The sequence below is a fragment of the Rana temporaria genome, chromosome 13, assembly GCF_905171775.1.
Source record: "Rana temporaria chromosome 13, aRanTem1.1, whole genome shotgun sequence".
NCBI lineage: Eukaryota > Metazoa > Chordata > Amphibia > Anura > Ranidae > Rana > Rana temporaria.
Genome location: NC_053501.1, coordinates 73,105,520 through 73,126,511, shown reverse-complemented (window position 1 = coordinate 73,126,511; position 20,992 = coordinate 73,105,520). Strand labels below are relative to the sequence as shown.

Genomic DNA, 20,992 nt, shown 5'->3' with positions numbered 1-20,992 from the left:
GCTAGATTCAGCAACAACATACGGCGGCATATCTCCAGATATGCCGCCGTAATTTTAAATCAGATACGTTGAAAAAATAGGCTTCCTCCGCCGACGTAACTTGAATACGCCGGCGTATAATTGTGTGCAATTTTACGCTGGGCACTAGGGGCGCTTCCGTAGATTTCGGCGTAGAATATTCAAATGACCTAGATACGCCGATTCACAAACGTACGTGCGCCCGGTGGAATTTTTTACGTTGTTTGCGTAAGGCTTTTCCGGCGTAACGTTGCTCCTGCTTCTATGAGGTGTACGCAATGTTAAGTATGGACGTCGTTCCCGCGTCAAATTTTTTACGTCGTTTGAGTAAGTCGTTCGCGAATAGGGCTGGACGTAATTTACGTTCACGTCGAAACCAATACGTCCTTGCTGCGTACTTTGGAGCAATGCACACTGGGATATGTACACTGACGGCGCATGCGCCGTTCGTAAAAAACGTCAATCACGTCGGGTCACCATCCATTTACATAAAACACGCCCCCCTCATACTCATTTGAATTAGGCGCGCTTACGCCGGCCCCATTTACGCTACTCCGCCGTAACTTAGGAGGCAAGTGCTTTGTGAATACGGCACTTGCCTCTCTGATTTACGGCGGCGTAGCGTAAATACGATACGCTACGCCACCGTAACATTGCGCCCGGCTAACTGAATCTAGCCCATGGTGTATTACTGTCGAATCCTATTGCTATTCCCCTTGATCTCTTAATAGGGGAGTAGCCCGTAATAAGTTCATTTTGTATTTAACTTTCTATTTCACTATCCGTTACAACCCCAGATTGATGTCTATATAACTGCTGTTTACAACTACTTACCACAGAGCCATTCCCTGGATAATGGAGGTTTATGACTAGATGTCTGCCGTGAAAACAGGCCGATTGTGAGGGATCAGAGGCAGGGGCGTGTTGGGGGGAAATACCCCCCCGGCCGCCCACCATCTATTCTAAACGGCTATCACGGCCGCTGTTTGCTGATTTTTTTTTTTTTTTTTTATACCCCCAGTGGCGGAAGTCTGCAGCTGCGGCCGCCGATTGGCTGTTACTGCCCGCTCTGCATTCTGGGGTTACTTCCTTTTATTACAAACATCCTAATCACGGGGGGGGGGGGGGAATGGGGACGGCAGCTCATTGGAAACACTCAGGACCCCAGCCTGTTCTAGGAGCGTCTGTGAGCTTTGTCTCCGTCTACAGGCTCAGGATTGGTCAAGAGTGCTAAGACGCCATCGCTTTATTACAGTGGCCACACATGTCTATGTGATCGATCGTTCCATCATAGAGAACGTGCAAATACAAAAGTCAGCAGCAAAATGTATCATCAGGATTCAAACTTCACCTGACTTTATCATTTGATACGCTCCTAGTGTGTGTGTGTGTGTATATGTGTGTGTGTATATGTGTGTGTGTATATGTGTGTGTGTATATGTGTGTGTGTGTGTATATGTGTGTGTGTATATGTGTGTGTGTATATGTGTGTGTGTATATGTGTGTGTGTGTGTGTGTGTGTGTGTATATATATATATATATATATATATATATATATATATATATATATATATATATATATATATATATATACCGTATTTATCGGCATATAACACGCACCCTAACTTTCCATAGCCCCCTGCGTATAACACGCAGGCACAGTTTACCCTCCATTTTCAGGGTAAAAAAGTGATATATATATATATATATATATATATATATATATGTATGTATATATATATGTATATGTATGTGTGTGTTATATATAGGGCCAGATCCACAGAAGAATTACGCCGGCGTATCTATTAATACGCAGCGTAATTTAAAATTTTGCGCGTCGTATCTTTGTTTTGTATCTACAAAACAAGATACAACGGCATCTCGGATGGATCCAACAGGCGTACGTCTTAGTATGCCGTTGGATCTAAGATGCAATTTTTTCGGCGGCCGCTAGGTGACGTTTCCGTCAAATTCCGCGTCCAGTATGCTACGACTCAAAAACAGATGCCCCCGTAAGAAGTCTTTATTTTCCTGGGATCCTCCCATGGTCTTTTAACAATAAAGAAAATTAGTACACCAATGGGACCTGGAGGGGGGTCTCTCTAATGCACACAGAGAGGGCTTCTGTTAGAGAGTCTGTTAGAAAGAGCTCCCAGACATTACTAGGAGGGTGGCACTCGGAGAGCATTTCTGGGAGTGCACGGGATGATTGGCAGCAGCTCTGGCCAACCCTGAAGCCTCTCATCACACTGCCTATGGGAGAAGACCCGACACACGCAGAGGGGGGCGGCCCGACACCGGACAGAATAATTAGTGGAGCCTAGTCCTGGAACGTGTTCTGGTACTAGGCTCCGCTGCAGTACCCAGCCCGAATTCTGGGGACAGCGGGAGGTATGCGCTCTTGTCAGTTGCCAGCGGAGAGAGCAAGCGGGATGGGGAACCACAGCACCCGCTACATGCGCTCCGCCTCTGGACACAGACAAGAAGGAGGGAGGGGAGCACTCTGGAGCTTCGGGGGCCTCACCTCTGCGGCGCACCCTGCCTAGGATCGGCCCTGTAATGTACAATGTGTGTGTTTCTGTAATATAATTGCCGGGACTAGAGCTCTGGTGGGTCACATAAGCGCAGAAAGACGCTTTAACAAAGGTACAGTGGAACCTCGGATTGCGAGTAACGAGAGTTTCGCAATACGAGCAATTAAAAAAATAAATCCTGACTCAGTTTGCTAGTGTTGGCTCGCAAGACGAGCAGGATTCAAGCCTCTATGGTGTGCAGTACCGATTTTGTCCAGAGGTGCGGGGGCGCCGGAGCAGATCAGAGCCTTTTTGGAAATTCTCAGTTCCAGAGCCTTTCTGAGTGTTTCCTAATGCAGCCCAATGGTCTCCAAGTATTTCTGAGTCTCTCCGGCACCCCCCACCTCTGGCCACATGCGGTATTGCATGCCATAGAAGTCAATGTGGAAAAAATAATTTTCGTTTCCATTGACTTCTATGGGGAAACTCGCTTTGATTTGCGAGTGCTTTGGATTACAAGCATTCTCCTGGAATGGATTATGCTCATAATCCAAGGTTCCACTGTATTTGGCACAGGTATATTACAGAAATGCACACATTGTACATTGTATACTACTGTAATAGAGTGGATTATAGGATTTTACAAGCATTTTAACTGTTCACACTGAAGATTCCTGTCAGGCAGAGTGGGGGAGAGAAGAACGCACATTACATTGTAAGATCTATAGGATAGTAGGCCAAAGACCCTTGTCCAGAATCCTATCTGACGGGGGCAAGACCACCATGTATGCAGTTCATCTCCTCGCTGACCACAACCCCAGAAGCATCCTTTATTGCATGATGGGTTTGACTTGGTGCGGGCTGGGACCCAGTACCAGTGTAAGAGAACCTTGTACGCTCACTCCAACATGGCAGTTTAAAAAAGCACTTTGCTATGATGGACCAGGTCTTACTCCAGTCTGCAAGATCTATGGGGGACAGGTCATGTTCCCATGGCAGCTCCCCGTTCTGACAGGGAAGTACACAGAGATCTCCTGTTCGTTATAAGCAGGAACATTGATCTCTGTAATCTTCCTGTCAGTCCATCCCCCCCACACAGCTAGAAAACACTCTCAAGGAACACGCTTAACCCTTTGATCCAGGGGTCAAGTCCTGGGGAAAAAAGTGTGGGAACTCCCACACAAGATCCACTCCCCCACCGAAAAAAAAAATGATACGCTCATATGCATAAATACTAAACCTCATGTTTTTTTAAGCAAGTTCTTTCTAAATCCCGCGATAACTTGCGGCAGACCTCTGGAATGTCTCCTGGGAACAATGACAAAAGCTCCCAGGAGACATTGCGGCATCGAGGAAGTGACGGAATACCCGCACACTCCCTGATGAATCTATATACAGGAAGCGGCCAGTAACATAAAGGATTACTAAGATTCGCCTGCCCCTGACAGTGACTCGAGCTGGGCATCCCCGCTTAGTAAAGGATTGACTCGGGCGGCTCAACTGCTCTCGGCTGCTCTAGTCCTGCAAAGGGAACTGCGTTCCTGCTGTGAAAAAAGTGCAGGAACTCCGTTCCCGCAGGACTAGAGCCCTGCTTTGATCGCCCCTGATGTTAACCCCTTCCCTGCCAGTGTAATTTATGCAGTGTCAGTGCATTTTTTTTAGCACTAATCACTGTATTGGTGTCACTGATCCCCAGAAAGTGTCACTTAGTGTCAGATTTGTCCGCCTCAATGTGGAAGTCCAGCTGAAAATCGCTGATCACCGCCATTTCCAGTTAAAACAACAAAGAAATATGAAAGTCCATAAATCTATGCCATAGTTTATAGACGCTAGGAAAACACCAATGCCACTTTTTTAACACAGAGTACGAGTACTGATACTTTACCTCAGGTACTCGCCGATACCAATTATTGATACCCATCGCCTAGGAAGAGGGGTGGTTTAGAAGGTGGCGGTAGTTGAGAGTGGGGTGAAATGGAGATTGTGGGGTGGGAGAGTTTGGATGGAAAAGGCTGTGATCGCTGGGGGAAGAGGATGGGGATAGTAGGGTTATTGAGAAACATGGGGGCAGGGGTAACAGCTCGTAGAGGGAAGGAGGAGGCAACAGGCAGAAGTGACTGCAGGCATGGTACAGGAGCCAGTCAGGGACTGCAGGCATGGTACAGGAGCCAGTCAGGGACTGCAGGCATGGTACAGGAGACAGTCAGGGACTGCAAGCATGGTACAGGAGCCAGTCAGGGACTGCAGGCATGGTACAGGAGCCAGTCAGGGACTGCAGGCATGGTACAGGAGCCAGTCAGGGACTGCAGGCATGGTACAGGAGCCAGTCAGGGACTGCAGGCATGGTACAGGAGACAGTCAGGGACTGCAAGCATGGTACAGGAGCCAGTCAGGGACTGCAGGCATGGTACAGGAGCCAGTCAGGGACTGCAGGCATGGTACAGGAGCCAGTCAGGGACTGCAGGCATGGTACAGGAGCCAGTCAGGGACTGCAGGCATGGTACAGGAGCCAGTCAGGGACTGCAGGCATGGTACAGGAGACAGTCAGGGACTGCAAGCATGGTACAGGAGCCAGTCAGGGACTGCAGGCATGGTACAGGAGCCAGTCAGGGACTGCAGGCATGGTACAGGAGCCAGTCAGGGACTGCAGGCATGGTACAGGTGTCTCTCGGGGGAGAGGAGCACTATATTTGGCTGCTTCTGCTTGGCACACACGCACAATCGCACATGATGATGGCTTTAAGTCCTCATGATCTTGTGAGATTGTGCATGTGTGCCAGGCCCAAGCAGAAGCAAGCAGCTAGTTAAAGTGGATGTAAACCCGCTCTCATCCTTTCTAAACTACTGCCATAGTGCTGATCTATAAGGATATAGATGCCTCCTGCATGTATACTTACCTGTCAAATGTCTCCCCTCTGTCTGTTATAAGAACTAAAAAACTGCAGATTCTGTGGGTGGATCTGTTGTCTGGAGCACTGTGGGTGGAGTCGTGATGTCAGTAGACTCCCCGCCCTCCTCTACACTCCCCTACACTCAACATGCATTTTCTCCTGTGTAATCCTCACACTAAATTCTGCTTCGATCACTAACATCAAGTCAAAATCCAGAAAAGTAAACACATGACTTCAGAAAAGGAGTGGGGGTGGGAATTAAAAAAGAATGCCCGTCTCCAGGCTAGTGCATGAGATATGTAAATAACCTGTCACTCACAGCAAGGGGGCGCAACGGACTAAGGTTTTTTCTCTGTAAGTCCGTTTTATTTCACTATACAAAAAAAGAGGATTGCTCAGAGCTGGATTAACTCTGCGTGGCAAGACTGGGCACAGATGATAGGAAATCTTATACTCTACATTGTGACATCAAAATAAATAAATAAAAAATTTGGGTTTACATCCACTTTAAATATAGTGCTAAATATGGATTATATAAATATGCATAGTAGCCATAGATATCATAAATAAAGTGATTTGTGCAACAGGCTGTTGCACAAATCACGTTATTACACTTTATTTGTGATATCTATGGCTGCTATGCATATTTATATAATCCATATTTAGCACTATATTTACCGTATTTATCGCGGTATAACACGCTCCCGCGTATACCGCGCACCCCTAAAGTGGCCACGAATCCTGTGGAAAAAAAGTTTTTTTTGTACTTACAGTTTTGGTGTCTTGCGCGGCGGCCTCGTCGGGTCCGGCGTCCGTCTGCGACTTCGGGTGTCCTCTTCGTCGAGTCCGGCGTCCTCCCCGCTCGTTTCCCGCGCCGAATTTGAATACTGCGCCGACATATACAGAGGGCAGTACACTTGTGTATTGTCGGGCAGGCTCGGCAACTTTCGCGCTCACGTCCAGGACGTGAGCGCGGAACAGCCGAGACTGGCCGACTATACCCGCGCTACTGTACTGTACTGTACTGCGCTCGGTATATGTCGGCGCAGTATTCAAAACTCGGCGCGGGTATCGGCGTATAACGCGCACCCACGATTTTGCCCTGATTTTCAGGGCAAAAAAGTGCGCGGTATACGCCGATAAATACGGTAACTGGCTGCTTGTGACTTGTGACACTTGTCTCTTCTCTGAGTAAATAGTGATATCTGCGCTGTGTAACAAAGGGAAAGGGGGACGATGTAAATCAGGGGTCTTCAAACTACGGCCCTCCAGTTGTTCAGGAACTACAATTCCCATCATGTCTGTGAATGTCAGTGTGTTACAATGCCTCATGGGATATGTAGTTCTACAACAGCTGGAGGGCCGGAGTTTGAGGATCCCTGATGTAAATGATAAGCACACTGGGTACACAAATGTGTAAATAACAATGAATAAGCAATAAGTGGTCAAACACTGGGTGGCATCAAATCTTCAGCAAACCATACATAAAAAATACTAGGATAACATATAAACTGAGTCCATAGTGAATCGCATGTGAAAGCCACAGAGAAAAAAATGATATGACAACTTTTTTCTCTGTGGCTTCCACATGTGATTCACTATGGACTCACTTTATATGTTATCCCAGTATTTTTTATGTATGGTTTGCTGAAGATTTGATGCCACCCAGTGTTTGACCACGTATTGCTTATTCATTGTTATTTACACATTTGTGTACATTCACCCAGTGTGCTTATCAGTTACATTGTCCCCCTTTCCCTTTGTTACACAAATCTGACTTGTATCTTAGTGCAGACTTCTGGGAAAATCCGTGAGATAATCACGCAAGCAGAAAATGACCTTTCTGGGGAAGTTCTGTGTACAGAAGGACTCCCAATTTGCCATATTGCAATGAATTTTACAGAAAATGGCAGCACTGCAAATTAAAAAGGAAATGTATTTTTAATAACATAATTCACATCACATCTAGGCTTCTTTTGGGTGACAGGCGTCCCACGATTCTGTTTGCGCTTTTTTACCGCGGTCTGTTGGACGACAATCGTAGCAAAATCGCAACGTGATCGGGGTGCCATTGAAAGTGGGATCAAAAGGGTGTCCTGCAATTTGCTGTGATTCTGGGATGCCTAGATGTGAATGGAGCCTAAATACAGTATGACTTGTGTAGCAATGGTATATACTATAATTTCCATTTTCTATATGTCTATCCTTAAAGGTGAAAATAAAGGCTGCTTTCTTTTGATTTTATACGTGGCTGCTTTGTGCAATGACATTGCAGTCTCTTAGCTCCTTTTTTGCAGTCCCCTCCTCCCTCTTTCAAGTGCCTCATCGGCATGCAGCACACGCTCCTTTGGCTCCTGCTGCATTTATCTCCTGTGAGACCAGGAGGTGAGGGGTGGTGCTGCAGCCTAGACAGCACTGGAGCGGTGACAGGAGTTTGGTAAGTGATCAGGGATGGGAGTGTTTATGTTAAAGCTGAGTTCCACCCAAACGTGAAACTTCCGCTTTAAGCACTCCTCACCCCCTGACATGCCACATTTGTGAGCCCTCGTTTTAGTGGGACTTCCTGCTTCCTTTTTCCAGCTTCCTAGGCAACTCCTCCTCTCGCCCTAGGTGACCCCTCCCTGTCAGCGATCTTCTGGGACACAACTCAGGTCCCAGAAGAGCGGCTGGCCAATAGCAGTGCGACTCGCACAGTGCATGCCTGGCCGTGAAGCCGTAAGCTGTCACGGACAGGTGCCCACAGTTAATATGATGGCGCCGAGGAGAGGAGCGAGCCTTAAAGCGGTGGTTCCCCCTAAAACAAATTTCTAACAATACATTCGTAAGACCCGTTACACTGCGGGTAGGCTGGCTTTTGTTTTGTTTTTTTAGTACATACCTCGATATCGGCGTTTCGTCCCTTGGCGGTGGGCGTTCCTAGTTGATTGACGTTCCTCCGACGGGCGCATACTGCGCGTCACGACTTTCCGACAGAAGCCGAACGTCATTGCGCAGGCGCCGTATAGAGTCGGCTCTATACGGCGCCTGCGCAGCGACGTTCGGCTTCTTTCGGAAAGTCGTGACGTCACGTATGTGCCCGTCGGAGGAACGTCAATCAACTAGGAATGCCCACCGCCAAGTGATGAAACGCCGATATCGAGGTATGTACTAAAAAAACAAAACAAAAGCCAGCCTACCCGCAGTGTAACGGGTCTTACGAATGTATTGTTAGAAATTTGTTTTAGGGGGAACCACCCCTTTAAGGTGGCCGCATCGCTAGTCCGTGGGGCAGGTAAGTGTCGGTTTATTAAAAGTCAACAGCTATGCTTTTTGTAGCTGCTGACTTTGAACAAACTAAAAAAAGAAAACGCGGGTGGGGGGGGGGGGGGGGTCAGGAACTCCACTTTAAGTAGTGGGGCGTTCTTTAAATGAATGCAAAGACTGCATAAAGTTGAAAAATACTTTTAGACTTTAGAACCACTTTTAGATACCCTTTTTTTTTGTATAAAGGAAGGGAAATTCTTCTTGTGAAACGAACCACATTTTTTATTTAATTGGATCATGTCGTACTTTTTTTTTTTTTGTACTCTTATGTGAGGTGGTAACATCCATTGTATCCAAGTATGTTAATTGTGAAGTTGCACTGGATGGTGTGGAAATAAATACAATTATGTGTTTGTTCTTGCCGCTCAGTGGTATGGAAATGTAGGATACACCTATCCCTCCTTAAAAAAACACTTTACTTTAATAAATAACTATGCTCACAACGTTCTTGGAGTAAAATTGGCAGAGGCACTTTTATTGGTGTCAAATGTAAATTAATTAAATTCAATCAATTATTTTATTAATCCATAAAATTCTCACTTTTAAATAATAAATATAAACAGCTCAATCTTCAGGACTCGAGCAATTTGTATATCAAAAAACAAGTCCCCCTTTACCTTTTGAAAGGGTGACAAAACCACATAAAGTGCCTCGACAAAGGAGGGAGGGGGGATGGGGAGCTTGTTGCTGTAATCTGACCAGCTGTGAGGAGATTCCTTCAGGGGACTCCTTTATATAGCCTTGCCCCAATTCCAGAATCTTCCCTCTAGACATGTGACCTTATGCACCTTCCTGATTGGATCCATGACTTTCCCTCATAACTTGCCCTATTTTCCCGCTTGATTTACTGTACCTATTTCTTAAAGTGACATGGTTTCTTCTTTTTTTTTTAATGACTATCTATCCACATGTCCATGCTGTTCGGGCCATATTCTTTAGCCCTCTCAGTCCATTCTGCATAGAGTATAACTGCAGTACTGTAAATATACAGCGTAATTAAGCCTTTATTTAGCTCTCATGGTAATCAAAGTCGGTTTTTGAATTTTCTGCAATGTAAAGGTTTATCAATTGCAAGTTCTACCAGTGTTTCTTCGGTGTATTACTGAACATGGTTTTCACAGAACATCTACTGTATAATAATAATAATAATAAAAAAAAATATATATATATATATATATATATATATATATATATATATATATATATATATATATATATATATATATTATAGTGTGTGTGTGTGTGTGTGTGTGTATATGTGTATGTGTGTGTTTATATATATATATATATATATATATATATATATATATATATATATATATATATTTATATATATATATATATATATATATATATATATATTAAACTGAGTAAATTTAAATCCTGAACTCATGGATAGTATTTCTGGGAATATTGCCAAACACATATAGTTGGGAACCATGCATTGTGGTTTACGGTCATCTGGGGTTTTTCTGCTGACCTCACTAAGATTATTTACAGAAAGACAAAGGTGAAGGAAGAGAAGAAATACAGTTAAGATAATAATGAAGAAGGAAAACTAAAAAATATCTTGGCTCCAGAGGAAACTAGCGTGAACGTTTTTTTTGGCTGATGATATGGCAGAGAGGTTAATTTTTCTCCTTGCTTGTTTTACAGGATGGTCCTAGAGGATCATTTTGACAGTTTCATATTTTTTTTTTTTTTGAAGCTTAGCAAAAGCCAAAATCCTAAAACACACATTGTTTTTAATTCCCAAATCCTAACTTGACTATGGTACAAGAAATGCTGCCGTTCAGCATTCTGCAGGCCAAATTGGCTGCCGGACAATGCAGCAAGTAAGCCGTTCCAGATTGTGCTTTTTTTGTCATTGCCTGGCACGTATTAGACTATACAGACAATAAACTTTGGGAACAAAGAGTGTGAGTAAGCATAAAGAATGTTGTGCCTCTTTCTTGGTGGCTTTTGGACAAAATACTGATCAGTACAGCATCTGGTTAGTAGAGTACTATCGAGAAAACAGTCCTGCTTGGGAAGTCGATATTTTATAATATTCGTAAACAATAAAAGGGACCTATACTGTCAAATGTTGAATGCCTTTCAGTTTTTACCACCGTAAGATTTAGAACGAAGGCATTTTTGTTCATCTGTTGCAATCCTCGTCAATAACCTTTGTGCCTTACCTTTTCCAATAATTCTCTGCCATCAGCATTCTTCATATATTAGACAATCGGTCTCAATCTTGTTTCCAATTGTGGTAGCACTGCACTAGTAAAAGTCAATCCAGATGTTCCACAGCTTTCTATAACGATCTAGGATTAAATTGTCAGGGGAATCTGCCACTATGCCAATTGTATCCAGGGCCCAGTAGCAGTATTAAGTGCTGACTAATTGACTAATTAGTTGCAAAGAGGGTTTATTCTTTATGTTGATAAATTTGATATCTGTAGCTTTCAAGCATGTACAGTAGGAATTTGTAAGGGTATACAAAAAAATGGCGCATTTTTACAATTGCTTTTACGTCAGGACTTTAAAAAGAGGGATCAGATAGTCTTCAAACGCTGCAAGCTATTGGCATTTAAGTACGCAGACAAAGTTTTTTTTCTATCCTGAACAACTCACATAGAGACCAAAATGCAAGATAAAAAAAAGGTATGTGTCAGAAAATTTTTGTCTGTATCATTAACTACATCCAATATACAGGAGGGTGGTGACCAGGCTTTGCAACCATACCAGGTCATGAGAGAGTAGTACACCTTGTACAAAAATGGCCTTTTATACATCATTTCTACATGCAGTGATGGCTTAGACTAGTGGTTCTCAACCTTCGAGTGCCGTGACCCCTTGATAAAATTTTCCAGGTTGTGGGGACCCCGAACAGTAAAATAATTTTCGTAGCGTGGGTTTTCAGCACCCAAGGCAAGACAAGTAATTTGCGCCCCTAACCCATGGATATTTAGCGCTCCCTGAGTCCCTTCCACTCGTACAATATTAAAACCCCTTATGGTACATTTTAGGATGTACCACTCTTTGTTCTCCTTTCTTTCCCTTTTCATCTCTCTCTATCCCAATGTCTTGTTTTTTTCCCTCATCCCTCTTTCTAGCCGTCTTTCTTGTTCTTTCTCCTATTCTTTCCCTCCCTTTTTATTTGTTCCTTCCCCAATGTATTCTCTTTTTTTTTTTTTTTAACAAAAGGATGTATTCTCCATTTCTACTCCTTCTCTTACTCCTTGGTGGGGGGTGCGGGGAATGGGATGAGTGGCAGTGCTGGGGGGAGTTTTGATTAGCCATCTTAGGTGCTCTTGATCAAGGTCATCTGCTGATCTGAGAACTGCAATGGGGACTTTTAATGGAAACTCTAATCACAGGTGGAGTTACTCACTTAGTCTCCGACTTTTGTGGTGTCCCGCAGCAGTGACACCTATGCCGAAATCAGGAGATAGTCTCCTCCAGCCCCTCCCACTTCACATTCCTTACCAGCCAGCTGACATCTAGTTTCTGCCCCCCAGCCATGCTGTGAACTGAATGGGTGGCTGTGAAGAGGCTGAGTGGAACGCCACGAGCTCCAGGAACAGCCTAGGATTCGGTGACCCCTGGCAAATTGTCATTCGACCCCCAAGAGGGTCCCGACCCCAGGTTGAGAACCACTGGCTTAGACACTTGTGTACCAGTACTGTATTTTTTGTCTTGACCCCCCCATCAACATTAGAATTATATTCTGGGTTCATTGTATAGCTTCCTCATCATCTCCCCTAAAATATGCTAGAACCAAAGGGGCCAATACTTTTGTTGAGAGTACCGCTTATACCAATGCTGTGTTTTCTAGATAGCTACAACCTTTCAGAAGAACAATACAAGAAAGATCTGAATGTCCCATTTAACCACGATGTTACAGTCGCTGACCTTGAACCGGATATCCTGGAGAGTGAAGTCAAGTGGGCCTTAGAAATAACAAAGCTAGCGGAAGCAATGCTATCCCAGCTGAGTTATTTTAAATCCTGAAAGATGATGCTGTTAAAGTGCTGCACTCGGTATGCCTACGAATTTGGAAAACTGAACAATGGTCTCCTGGCTGGAAGAGGTCTTCCATTCCAATATCAAAGAAGGGCAGCGCCAAAGAGTGTTAAAACTACCGTACGATCACACTCATCTCACACGCTAGAAAGGTTATGCTAAAAAATTTGCAAGCTAGGCTTCAGATCCTGAAGCTGAAAATACTTTGTCCACCTAATGCAAAGAAGACTCATTGAAAAAACCAGGGCTGTGGAGTTGGTAGATAAATGTTCCGACTCCGACTCCTCAGTTTTATGTACTTCCGACTCCGACTCCTCTGTATTAATATGCAAATGTATTTTATACATTCCTTGAGGGAAAGAAACGCAACCTACCACAGGACTACTGGCTGGGAAGCCAACAGTCTACTGTATTGCACAGTTTAAGCAAAAGACAAACACAATGAAAACAATCAAGTGGCTGGATAGTAGCAGCAGGCATAAACATCAGGAACAGGATCTTTACCAGTTAAAAAATACAAACCACATTATTTGGTTGTTTTAGAACAAAAACAAAGCTTATCTATAATGAACCAAAAACAAAATCTGTAAAACCTAGAAATGGTTTATATTAATCTTGAAATGTAGTTATAGGCTTAGCAAATGCAAATCAATTCAATGTAGAGTTCTAAGGAAGAGAATTGCCTCTGCCAGATCCTCTTTCATAGAAGCTCTTAAGTCAGACTGAGCCTAGGTTCACACTGCTGCGAATTCAAAATCGCAGTAAAATGAGCGATTTTGCCGCGATTTCGGCCGCAATTTAATGTAAATCGCGGCCCGAAATCGCAAAAAGTAGTACAGGAACTACTTTTTGAAATCGCAGATGGACAGTGCCATTGCCGACAATTGCCGCCGATTTGAGATGCGATTTGACATGTCAAATCGCATCTCAAATCGTTCCAAATCGTACCCAGTGTGAACCAGGGCTTTATTATTTTTAGGGCTGAAAATAATCTTTCGACACTGACTTGGGTGGGTGGCATTGCAGTAACTATTCTGGCCACATCACTAACGATCTCTGGATAAACAAGGATGGCTTCTTCAACAGTAAGTTTTGATTAGCGATCATACTTTTCAACTTCTTTTAGTGCTTTATAAAACTCCTGTTGGAATTTTTTTATTTGGACACTTACTGGTTCTCTAACATGCGTTCCCTGTAAAAGCAGAACACAACACTATGGAAAGTTAAAGTATTGCAGCTCCTAATTGTGCGTTGCGTGCCATATAAGGAAGCACATGAAAAGCATGCTTCTTCACGGTCACGTAACGTGTTCGTTTTGCGGTTACGTGAGGCACTGCATGCATTGGTCTTTATTCTTACAGTAGAGGAGTCATTAATTATAACTTTTTGTGAATTGGGACATTTAAACTTGCTTTTTTTTTTTTTTATTATTCCAATCTAAATTTAGTAGGAGTCGGAGTCGGTGCATTGATTGCCGACTCCGACTCCAAGTACCCAAAATTTCCCCCGACTCCGACTCCTCGACTCCGACTCCACAGCCCTGGAAAAAACCCTGGGAAACATCGAAGGAAAAAGAAGAGGACAATAGAAAACACGATGGATAGATGGCATCATCGAAAAACAATGAACATGAAGTTTAGCAAGCTCCGGGAGGCAGTGGAGGACAGAAAAGCCAGGCGTGCTATGGTCCATGAGGTCCCAAAGAGTTGGATACGACTAAACGGCTGAACAACAGCACAGCATTTATTAGACTGAGATGTGTTTTTTAGTGTTCTTATTTTATTATTATTCACTGATAGATGCATGCTCTAGAAATGTATGACTTGGAAGTATAAATCAGAGGATGAGGACTGCACTCCTTACAGTGTTTAAAGGGGTTGTAAAGGTAAAAACTTTTTTCCCTAAAATGGCTTCCTTTACCTTAGTGCAGTCCTCCTTCACTTACCTCATCCTTTGATTTTGCTTTTAAATGTCCTTATTTCTTCTGAGAAATCCTAACTTCCTGTTTTTCTGCCTGTAACTACACACAGTAATGCAAGGCTTTCTCCCTGGTGTGGGGGGAGGGGGCGAGCAGGAGAGTCAGGAAGCCCACTAACACACGGGTCCTTTCTCTATCTGCAACGTAGAGAGCGTCCTGACTCTCCTGCTTGCCCCTCCCCCTCAAGGGAGGGGGCGAGCACAACACTCCACATCAGTGAGAAAGCCTTGCATTACTGTGTGGAGTTACAGGCAGAAGAACAGGAAGTGAGGATTTCTCAGAAGAAATGAGGACATTTAAAGCAAAATCGAAGGATGAGGTAAGTGAAGGAGGACTGCACTAAGGTAAAGGAAGCTATTTAGTATTTTTTTTTTTTTTTTTTACCTTTACAACCACTTTAACCTTGGTAACAGATGGGTGCTTTTAGTGATGGTAACCGATGGTGCTGTGTAAACCACCATAGAAAAAAAAAAATGACATGCTTCTAAGTTATCGTAAAACAAATAAACGTCACCAGCACTCTGATGGTCACTGTGTCGCCTTGAAGATAGGAAGGGAATCTGCGTGACCCTGAAATGTTTGCATACTTGGCTGACGTTGCACTCATAAAAAGCATAATTTTACTGTGGCTTGGAAGTATGTCCCCCCTCATACTGTGCATATAAATATTGTAATTTGTTCATTTAAAAAAAATTTAAAATGTGAAAAAAAAAAAAAAAAGAAACATGTTTTTAATACTCCTACTTCAAATGCACCGAGGGTGTATTATTTTCCAAGTTGTGTGTTTTTTTATTTATTTTTATAATTTTTGGGGGTAGTTTGGATGTTTTCCATTGCTGGATAGTGATAATGATAAAGAAATAACTTCTGAAGCTTAAAAAAAGAAACAAGTTGCATGCTGAAAGGCAAAATGCTCACCATTAATATACCGTATATTCCGGCGTATAAGACGACTTTCTACACCCATATTATTCTGCCAAAAGAGGGGGGTCGTCTTATACGCCGGGTGCAGAGGCCGAACTGTTAATTTTACTAGTTTTGGGTGCTCAGTACCTGTTATGGAGGCTGCCAGGTTGCAGAGGAGATGCCGCGGTGCTCATTACGGCGTGAAGACGCAGTTAAATCCATGCTTAAACCCCCGCCTGTTCCTCCGTAGTGAAGTTGTCCCTGTCGGGTGCCGAGCATGCAGTGTAATACAGTGCACGCCGCTCAGCCAATCCCGCGCTCTGTTGCACTCTGCTGCTGACTAAAGCCTGCTCGGATTGGTGCGGCGCAGGCTGATGATGTCACAGCCTCTGCCAATCCGAGCAGGCTTTGCATCCATCAACAAGGTAGTCAGATGCATTGCCTGCCGTGATTGGCTCAGCGGTGCACACTGTATTCTGCACTGTAAAGGACCTGAATAGAAATTTTAACGGTCCAGTAATACAATTAATGATACGGTACTAAAAGATTGTTCTGCCAGCCAATTATTCAGCTAAGGTATTAGCTTAGCTAATTATTCAGCCAAGGTATGTCCTGATAAATGGAAAGGGGATATGAAAGAAAATAAATTTTAAACGTCCAGTACTACAATTATACAATTAATGATACGGTATACTAGATTATTCTGCCAGCTAATTATTCAGATTTTAAAAGATGTTTTTTTTATGTTTCTGATTTTTTTTTTTTTTAAATGGTGTTGTCTCGGAAAGGGGTAGTCTTATACGGCGAGTATAGCCCAAAACCCACGTCTTCACTGGAAAAATAGGGGGTCGTCTTATACGCCGGAAAATACGGTAACCCTTTCTTGAGAGAAATGCAGGGATTGCCATTGTCTACCTCTTCTGGGAAATTATAGTTTCCTAGTTGTTTTGTGGTGACCCTGTGACTTGAGAGCTATTCGAATCACTGATCACAAACAAGCATGTAGATCAGGGAAGTCATAAGTCCTTGTTGGCATTCTTGTTCAGTGACAGCGTAGTAATTGCTGTTGAAGGAGGAGAGGCTTGAATTATGTACTGTGCCTTAGTTACCTGGAATGGCTTTCATCCTGGCAGTCGAGGTGCATCAGTATTCAAAATTGTGGCTCTAAGATGTTAACTTCTGCTTCCTATAATATATTACATTATACCGTTACATAGTTTGTCAGCCCTATGCCCACATCTGATCCAGAGGAAGGCAAAATAAGTCTATAAAGTATGGTCCAATTTCCTCCAGCAGGGGAAAAAAATATGCCGATGCCCTGAACACAATCAGATATTCTTTGGATCTACTGTACAATCACTGGTGTTGATACCTATAAACAATATCTTGTTATAATTTGTTCCTTTAGGAATGCAGCTCTTTTTTTTATCTATTGAGCTGGCCAGAACTAGTTTCTGAGGGAGCCTGTTCCATATTTTTATATCTTACTGTAAAGAAGCCATTCCATATGTGGGGGTTTAATCTTTTTTCCTGCAGACATACAGAGTGCCCTTTGTCCTTTGTAACTGCACCAAGTTCACTACATGGACCTTTTAATCTGTACAGGGGCAAAATTCTACGTCTCTACGACTCCCCCTCTCCCCTTGGCATTGCATGTGATTATTAGGTCTATGATCTACCAGACCCTTCTCCACATTGACTCCCCAAGCTGTTCTCCTCCTAGAACAGTGGTTCTCAACCTGGGGGTCGGGACCCCCTCAGGGGTCAAATGATTTGCCAGGGGTCACCAAATCCTGGGCTGTTCATGAAGCCCGCACTGCTCTCCCAGACTTTTTGCAACCACCCAGCAGGGCTGTCCCTGGAGCCTGTGGCCACCCAGCTGGGCTGTTTCTGGAGCCAACAGCCACCCACTCAGCCACTTCACACGGCATGGCTGGGGTAGAGAGACTAGAGGTCAGCTAACTGGTGAGGGATGTGAAGTGGTACGGGCTGGAGGAGACCTTCGGCATAGGTGAGAGGGATAAAAGGGAAAGAAAGGAGAACAAAGAGTGTTGCATCCTAAAATGTACCATAAGGGGTTTTAATACTGTATGAGTGGAAGGGACTCGGGGAGCGATAAATATCCATGGGTTAGGGGTGCAAATTACTTGTCTTGCCTTGGGTGCTGACCACCCATGCTACGAAAATAATTTTACGGTTAGGGGTCCCCACAACTTGGGAAATTTTATCAAGGGGTCACGACACTAGATGGTTGAGAACCACTGTCCTTGAATGTATGATGCATGCGTGTTTTTAGCCCTCAAGTGCATAACTTTACATACCATATCAACAAACCTAATTTTCCATATAGTCACCTAATTAAATAGTGAATTGAGGTCAGCTTGTATGTTGGAGACATCCTGTAAAGTCATAGTTCCACTGAAACTGTACTTTTAATCCCAGATCTCTCACTTATAAATAGGTTAAAAATTAAAGGTCACGAAACTGAACCTTGGGGTACACCACTGATAACCTCAGACCATTCAGAGTAAGAATCATTAACCACTACTCTCTGAATACAGTCTTTTAGCCAGTTTTCTATTAATTTGAAAACAGAATTTTTTTCATCCCTATATATTTCTTTGGTAGTTTTTGCCGACCTGCTGTATGACCTGAAGAAGGGGCAACGCCCAGAAACATGTAGTCATTGCTGTTGGCTTTTTTTCTTGGTGTGCCTGGTGTTGCCCTGAGTTGGTGAATCTCCCCGGCTGTATTCCGACAGTGCGTGATTTAATTTCCGGGCACGGCTTTCTCCCTTCGAGCGGCCATAACTTCTTGTTGTCCCGGCTGCCGTCCATCTACCCTGGTGTCCCCAGCCTGCTATCATCACATGCACAGTAATCCATCTGCATTCCCCGACCCACTGGGCTTTAACACTGTCCCTTCATGGGAACTCGTGATTGTGGCTATCCCTTCACATCCTGCCCTTCAGCACTGTTGACATCCTCCACACCCAGGAGCTCCCTCGTCATCTATGTGGCTCCAGCTTTCAAGTACTTGCATCCTAATGCTGTGGTCCACTATATCCACTGGTTGGCCACTCCATGACTGCTGAATGCCTTAATTTTTACTTTTTTTTATTTCCCATTGAATACACGCTTTTACTTACCTAAGGTTGAGTTGTATTAATTTGCCATGGCACAGCAGTTTTTTTTTTTTTTTTGTTCTTCCTTATGATAACTGCCATTTATTCAGTGCACAAAAATTACATTCAGTGCGCTATGTTTGAAAAATGTCCTTCGATTTTATTTGCCTGCAGGCTGAGCAAAACTTTTTTTTTTTTTTATTATTTTTTTATCGGTATATGGTTCAACGTAATTCTTACAATCTGACCATACAATCTCTATACATTCAACTTTCGCTCTACCAAAACTATGGTATAAGAGAGATGACCTAAACTATCCCATCAGGTAGGACCTTGCACTATATACTTGGTAGATCTAACACCCACCACACATGTTACAATCTTATTGTACAGTCTTCTTTAGAGTTACAAACACATAGGTAGTGTTGGGCAAACTGAAGAGTTTCGATAGGTCCTAATTTTACATCGATTTGGTACATCTAAAGTTGATCGTATAGTCAGATTGTGTGTGTGTGTGTGTGTGTGTGTGTGTGTGTGTCTCTCTCTCTCTCTCTCGCGCTTTCTCTCTCTCTCTCTCGCGCTTTCTCTCTCTCTCTCTCGCGCTTTCTCTCTCTCTCTCTCGCGCTTTCTCTCTCTCTCTCGCGCTTTCTCTCTCTCTCTCGCGCTTTCTCTCTCTCTCTCGCGCTTTCTCTCTCTCTCTCGCGCTTTCTCTCTCTCTCTCGCGCTTTCTCTCTCTCTCGCGCTTTCTCTCTCTCTCGCACTTTCTCTCTCTCTCGCGCTTTCTCTCTCGCGCTTTCTCTCTCTCTCTCTCTCTCTCTCTCTCTCTCGCGTGCTTTCTCTCTCTCTCGCGCTTTCTTTCTTTCTTTCTTTCTTTCTCTTTTTCTCGCTCTTGCTTTCTCTCTCGCTTTCTCTCTCTCGCTTTCTCTCTCTCGCTTTCTCTCTCTTGCTCTCTCGCTTTCTCTCTCTCTCTCTCATATTCTCTCTCTCTCCTTCTCATATTCTCTCTCTCGCTCTCTCACTTTCTCTCTCTCGCTCTCTCACTTTCTCTCTCTCTCGCTCTCTCACTTTCTCTCTCTCTCTCGCTCTCTCACTTTCTCTCTCGCTCTCTCGCTCTCTCACTTTCTCTCTCTCTCTCGCTCTCTCACTTTCTCTCTCTCTCTCGCTCTCTCGCTTTCTCGCTCTCTCGCTCTCTCACTTTCTCTCTCTCGCTCTCTCACTTTCTCTCTCTCGCTCTCTCACTTTCTCTCTCTCTCGCTCTCTCACTTTCTCTCTCTCTCTCGCTCTCTCACTTTCTCTCTCTCTCTCGCTCTCTCACTTTCTCTCTCTCTCTCGCTCTCTCACTTTCTCTCTCCCTCTCCAGAAAAATGGCAAGCAGAAAATTTGTATGGAAATGGCTTTGTAATGCAGAGGTAAAAATCTGGATGTGTTCAAAAATAGGCGAGTTTGTAAAGAAAACCAGACGTGTGGTGTAAAAGATATGAAATCACTTTGCGTATCTACACACATTTTTGTATCTGGTGGTTTTGGTTGAGAGCACTGTGCCAGTTATAATCTTGATTCCATAATGCAATTAGTTGCTGTTCTGTGATCCTGACTGTTTGTTTAAGTGTTCTCATACTTGGCGAGGAGCTTGCGTTTTATGCTCAATTTTGATTTATGCGAACTTGTTATGCATGTCTCCTGTTTGTTTCTATCACTGAGTTATAGTAATCACTGTAGTCTGCATCTTGTTATATGGACTCCAGAGGTTTTTATTTTTTATAAGTGTCCAAACAAGTTTTGTTTTTCCTGCATTTATAGATACACTACAGCAAATGCCGAATCTGACTATGACCGGGAAAGTAGTAAAGCGAGTGAGGAAGAGGAGGAAGATGAAGTCAGCTGTGAAACTGTGAGAACAATGCGGAGAGAATCGGTGGATCTTGTGACAGATGATGAAGCAACAATATTGGTCACTGACCCTGTAGATGGAGAGTTAATACTTTTGATACAGAGAGCTGACCAGTTGCATAGTGGTGATGCTGAGCAGAAGCGGGAAGGATTCCAGTTGCTGTGCAATAATAGATTACTGGTACATATTGTTTTTCTCACATTTTTTACAGTCATACTAAAGCTTGGCCTTAAAAAACAAGTATACAGTTGTATTCACTATTATGTTGTATTTGAAGCTTTTTATAACGAAGAGCCCTTTCACACTGGGGCGGTGGGGACAACGGTGGTAAGGCTCCGCTAGTTTTAGCGAAGCTTT

General features: G+C 43.6%; 1 protein-coding gene across 1 annotated transcript in view; it reads left to right on the top strand.

Annotated features, from left to right (window-relative positions):
• RMDN3 (regulator of microtubule dynamics 3) overlaps window positions 1–20,992 on the top strand; it is a 97,657-nt gene that overhangs the window by 15,001 nt on the left and 61,664 nt on the right. The window contains exon 5 of the mRNA XM_040333578.1: window positions 20,545–20,815. Coding sequence (XP_040189512.1) covers window positions 20,545–20,815 — 271 coding nt within the window. The remainder of the gene's footprint in view (window positions 1–20,544; window positions 20,816–20,992) is intronic.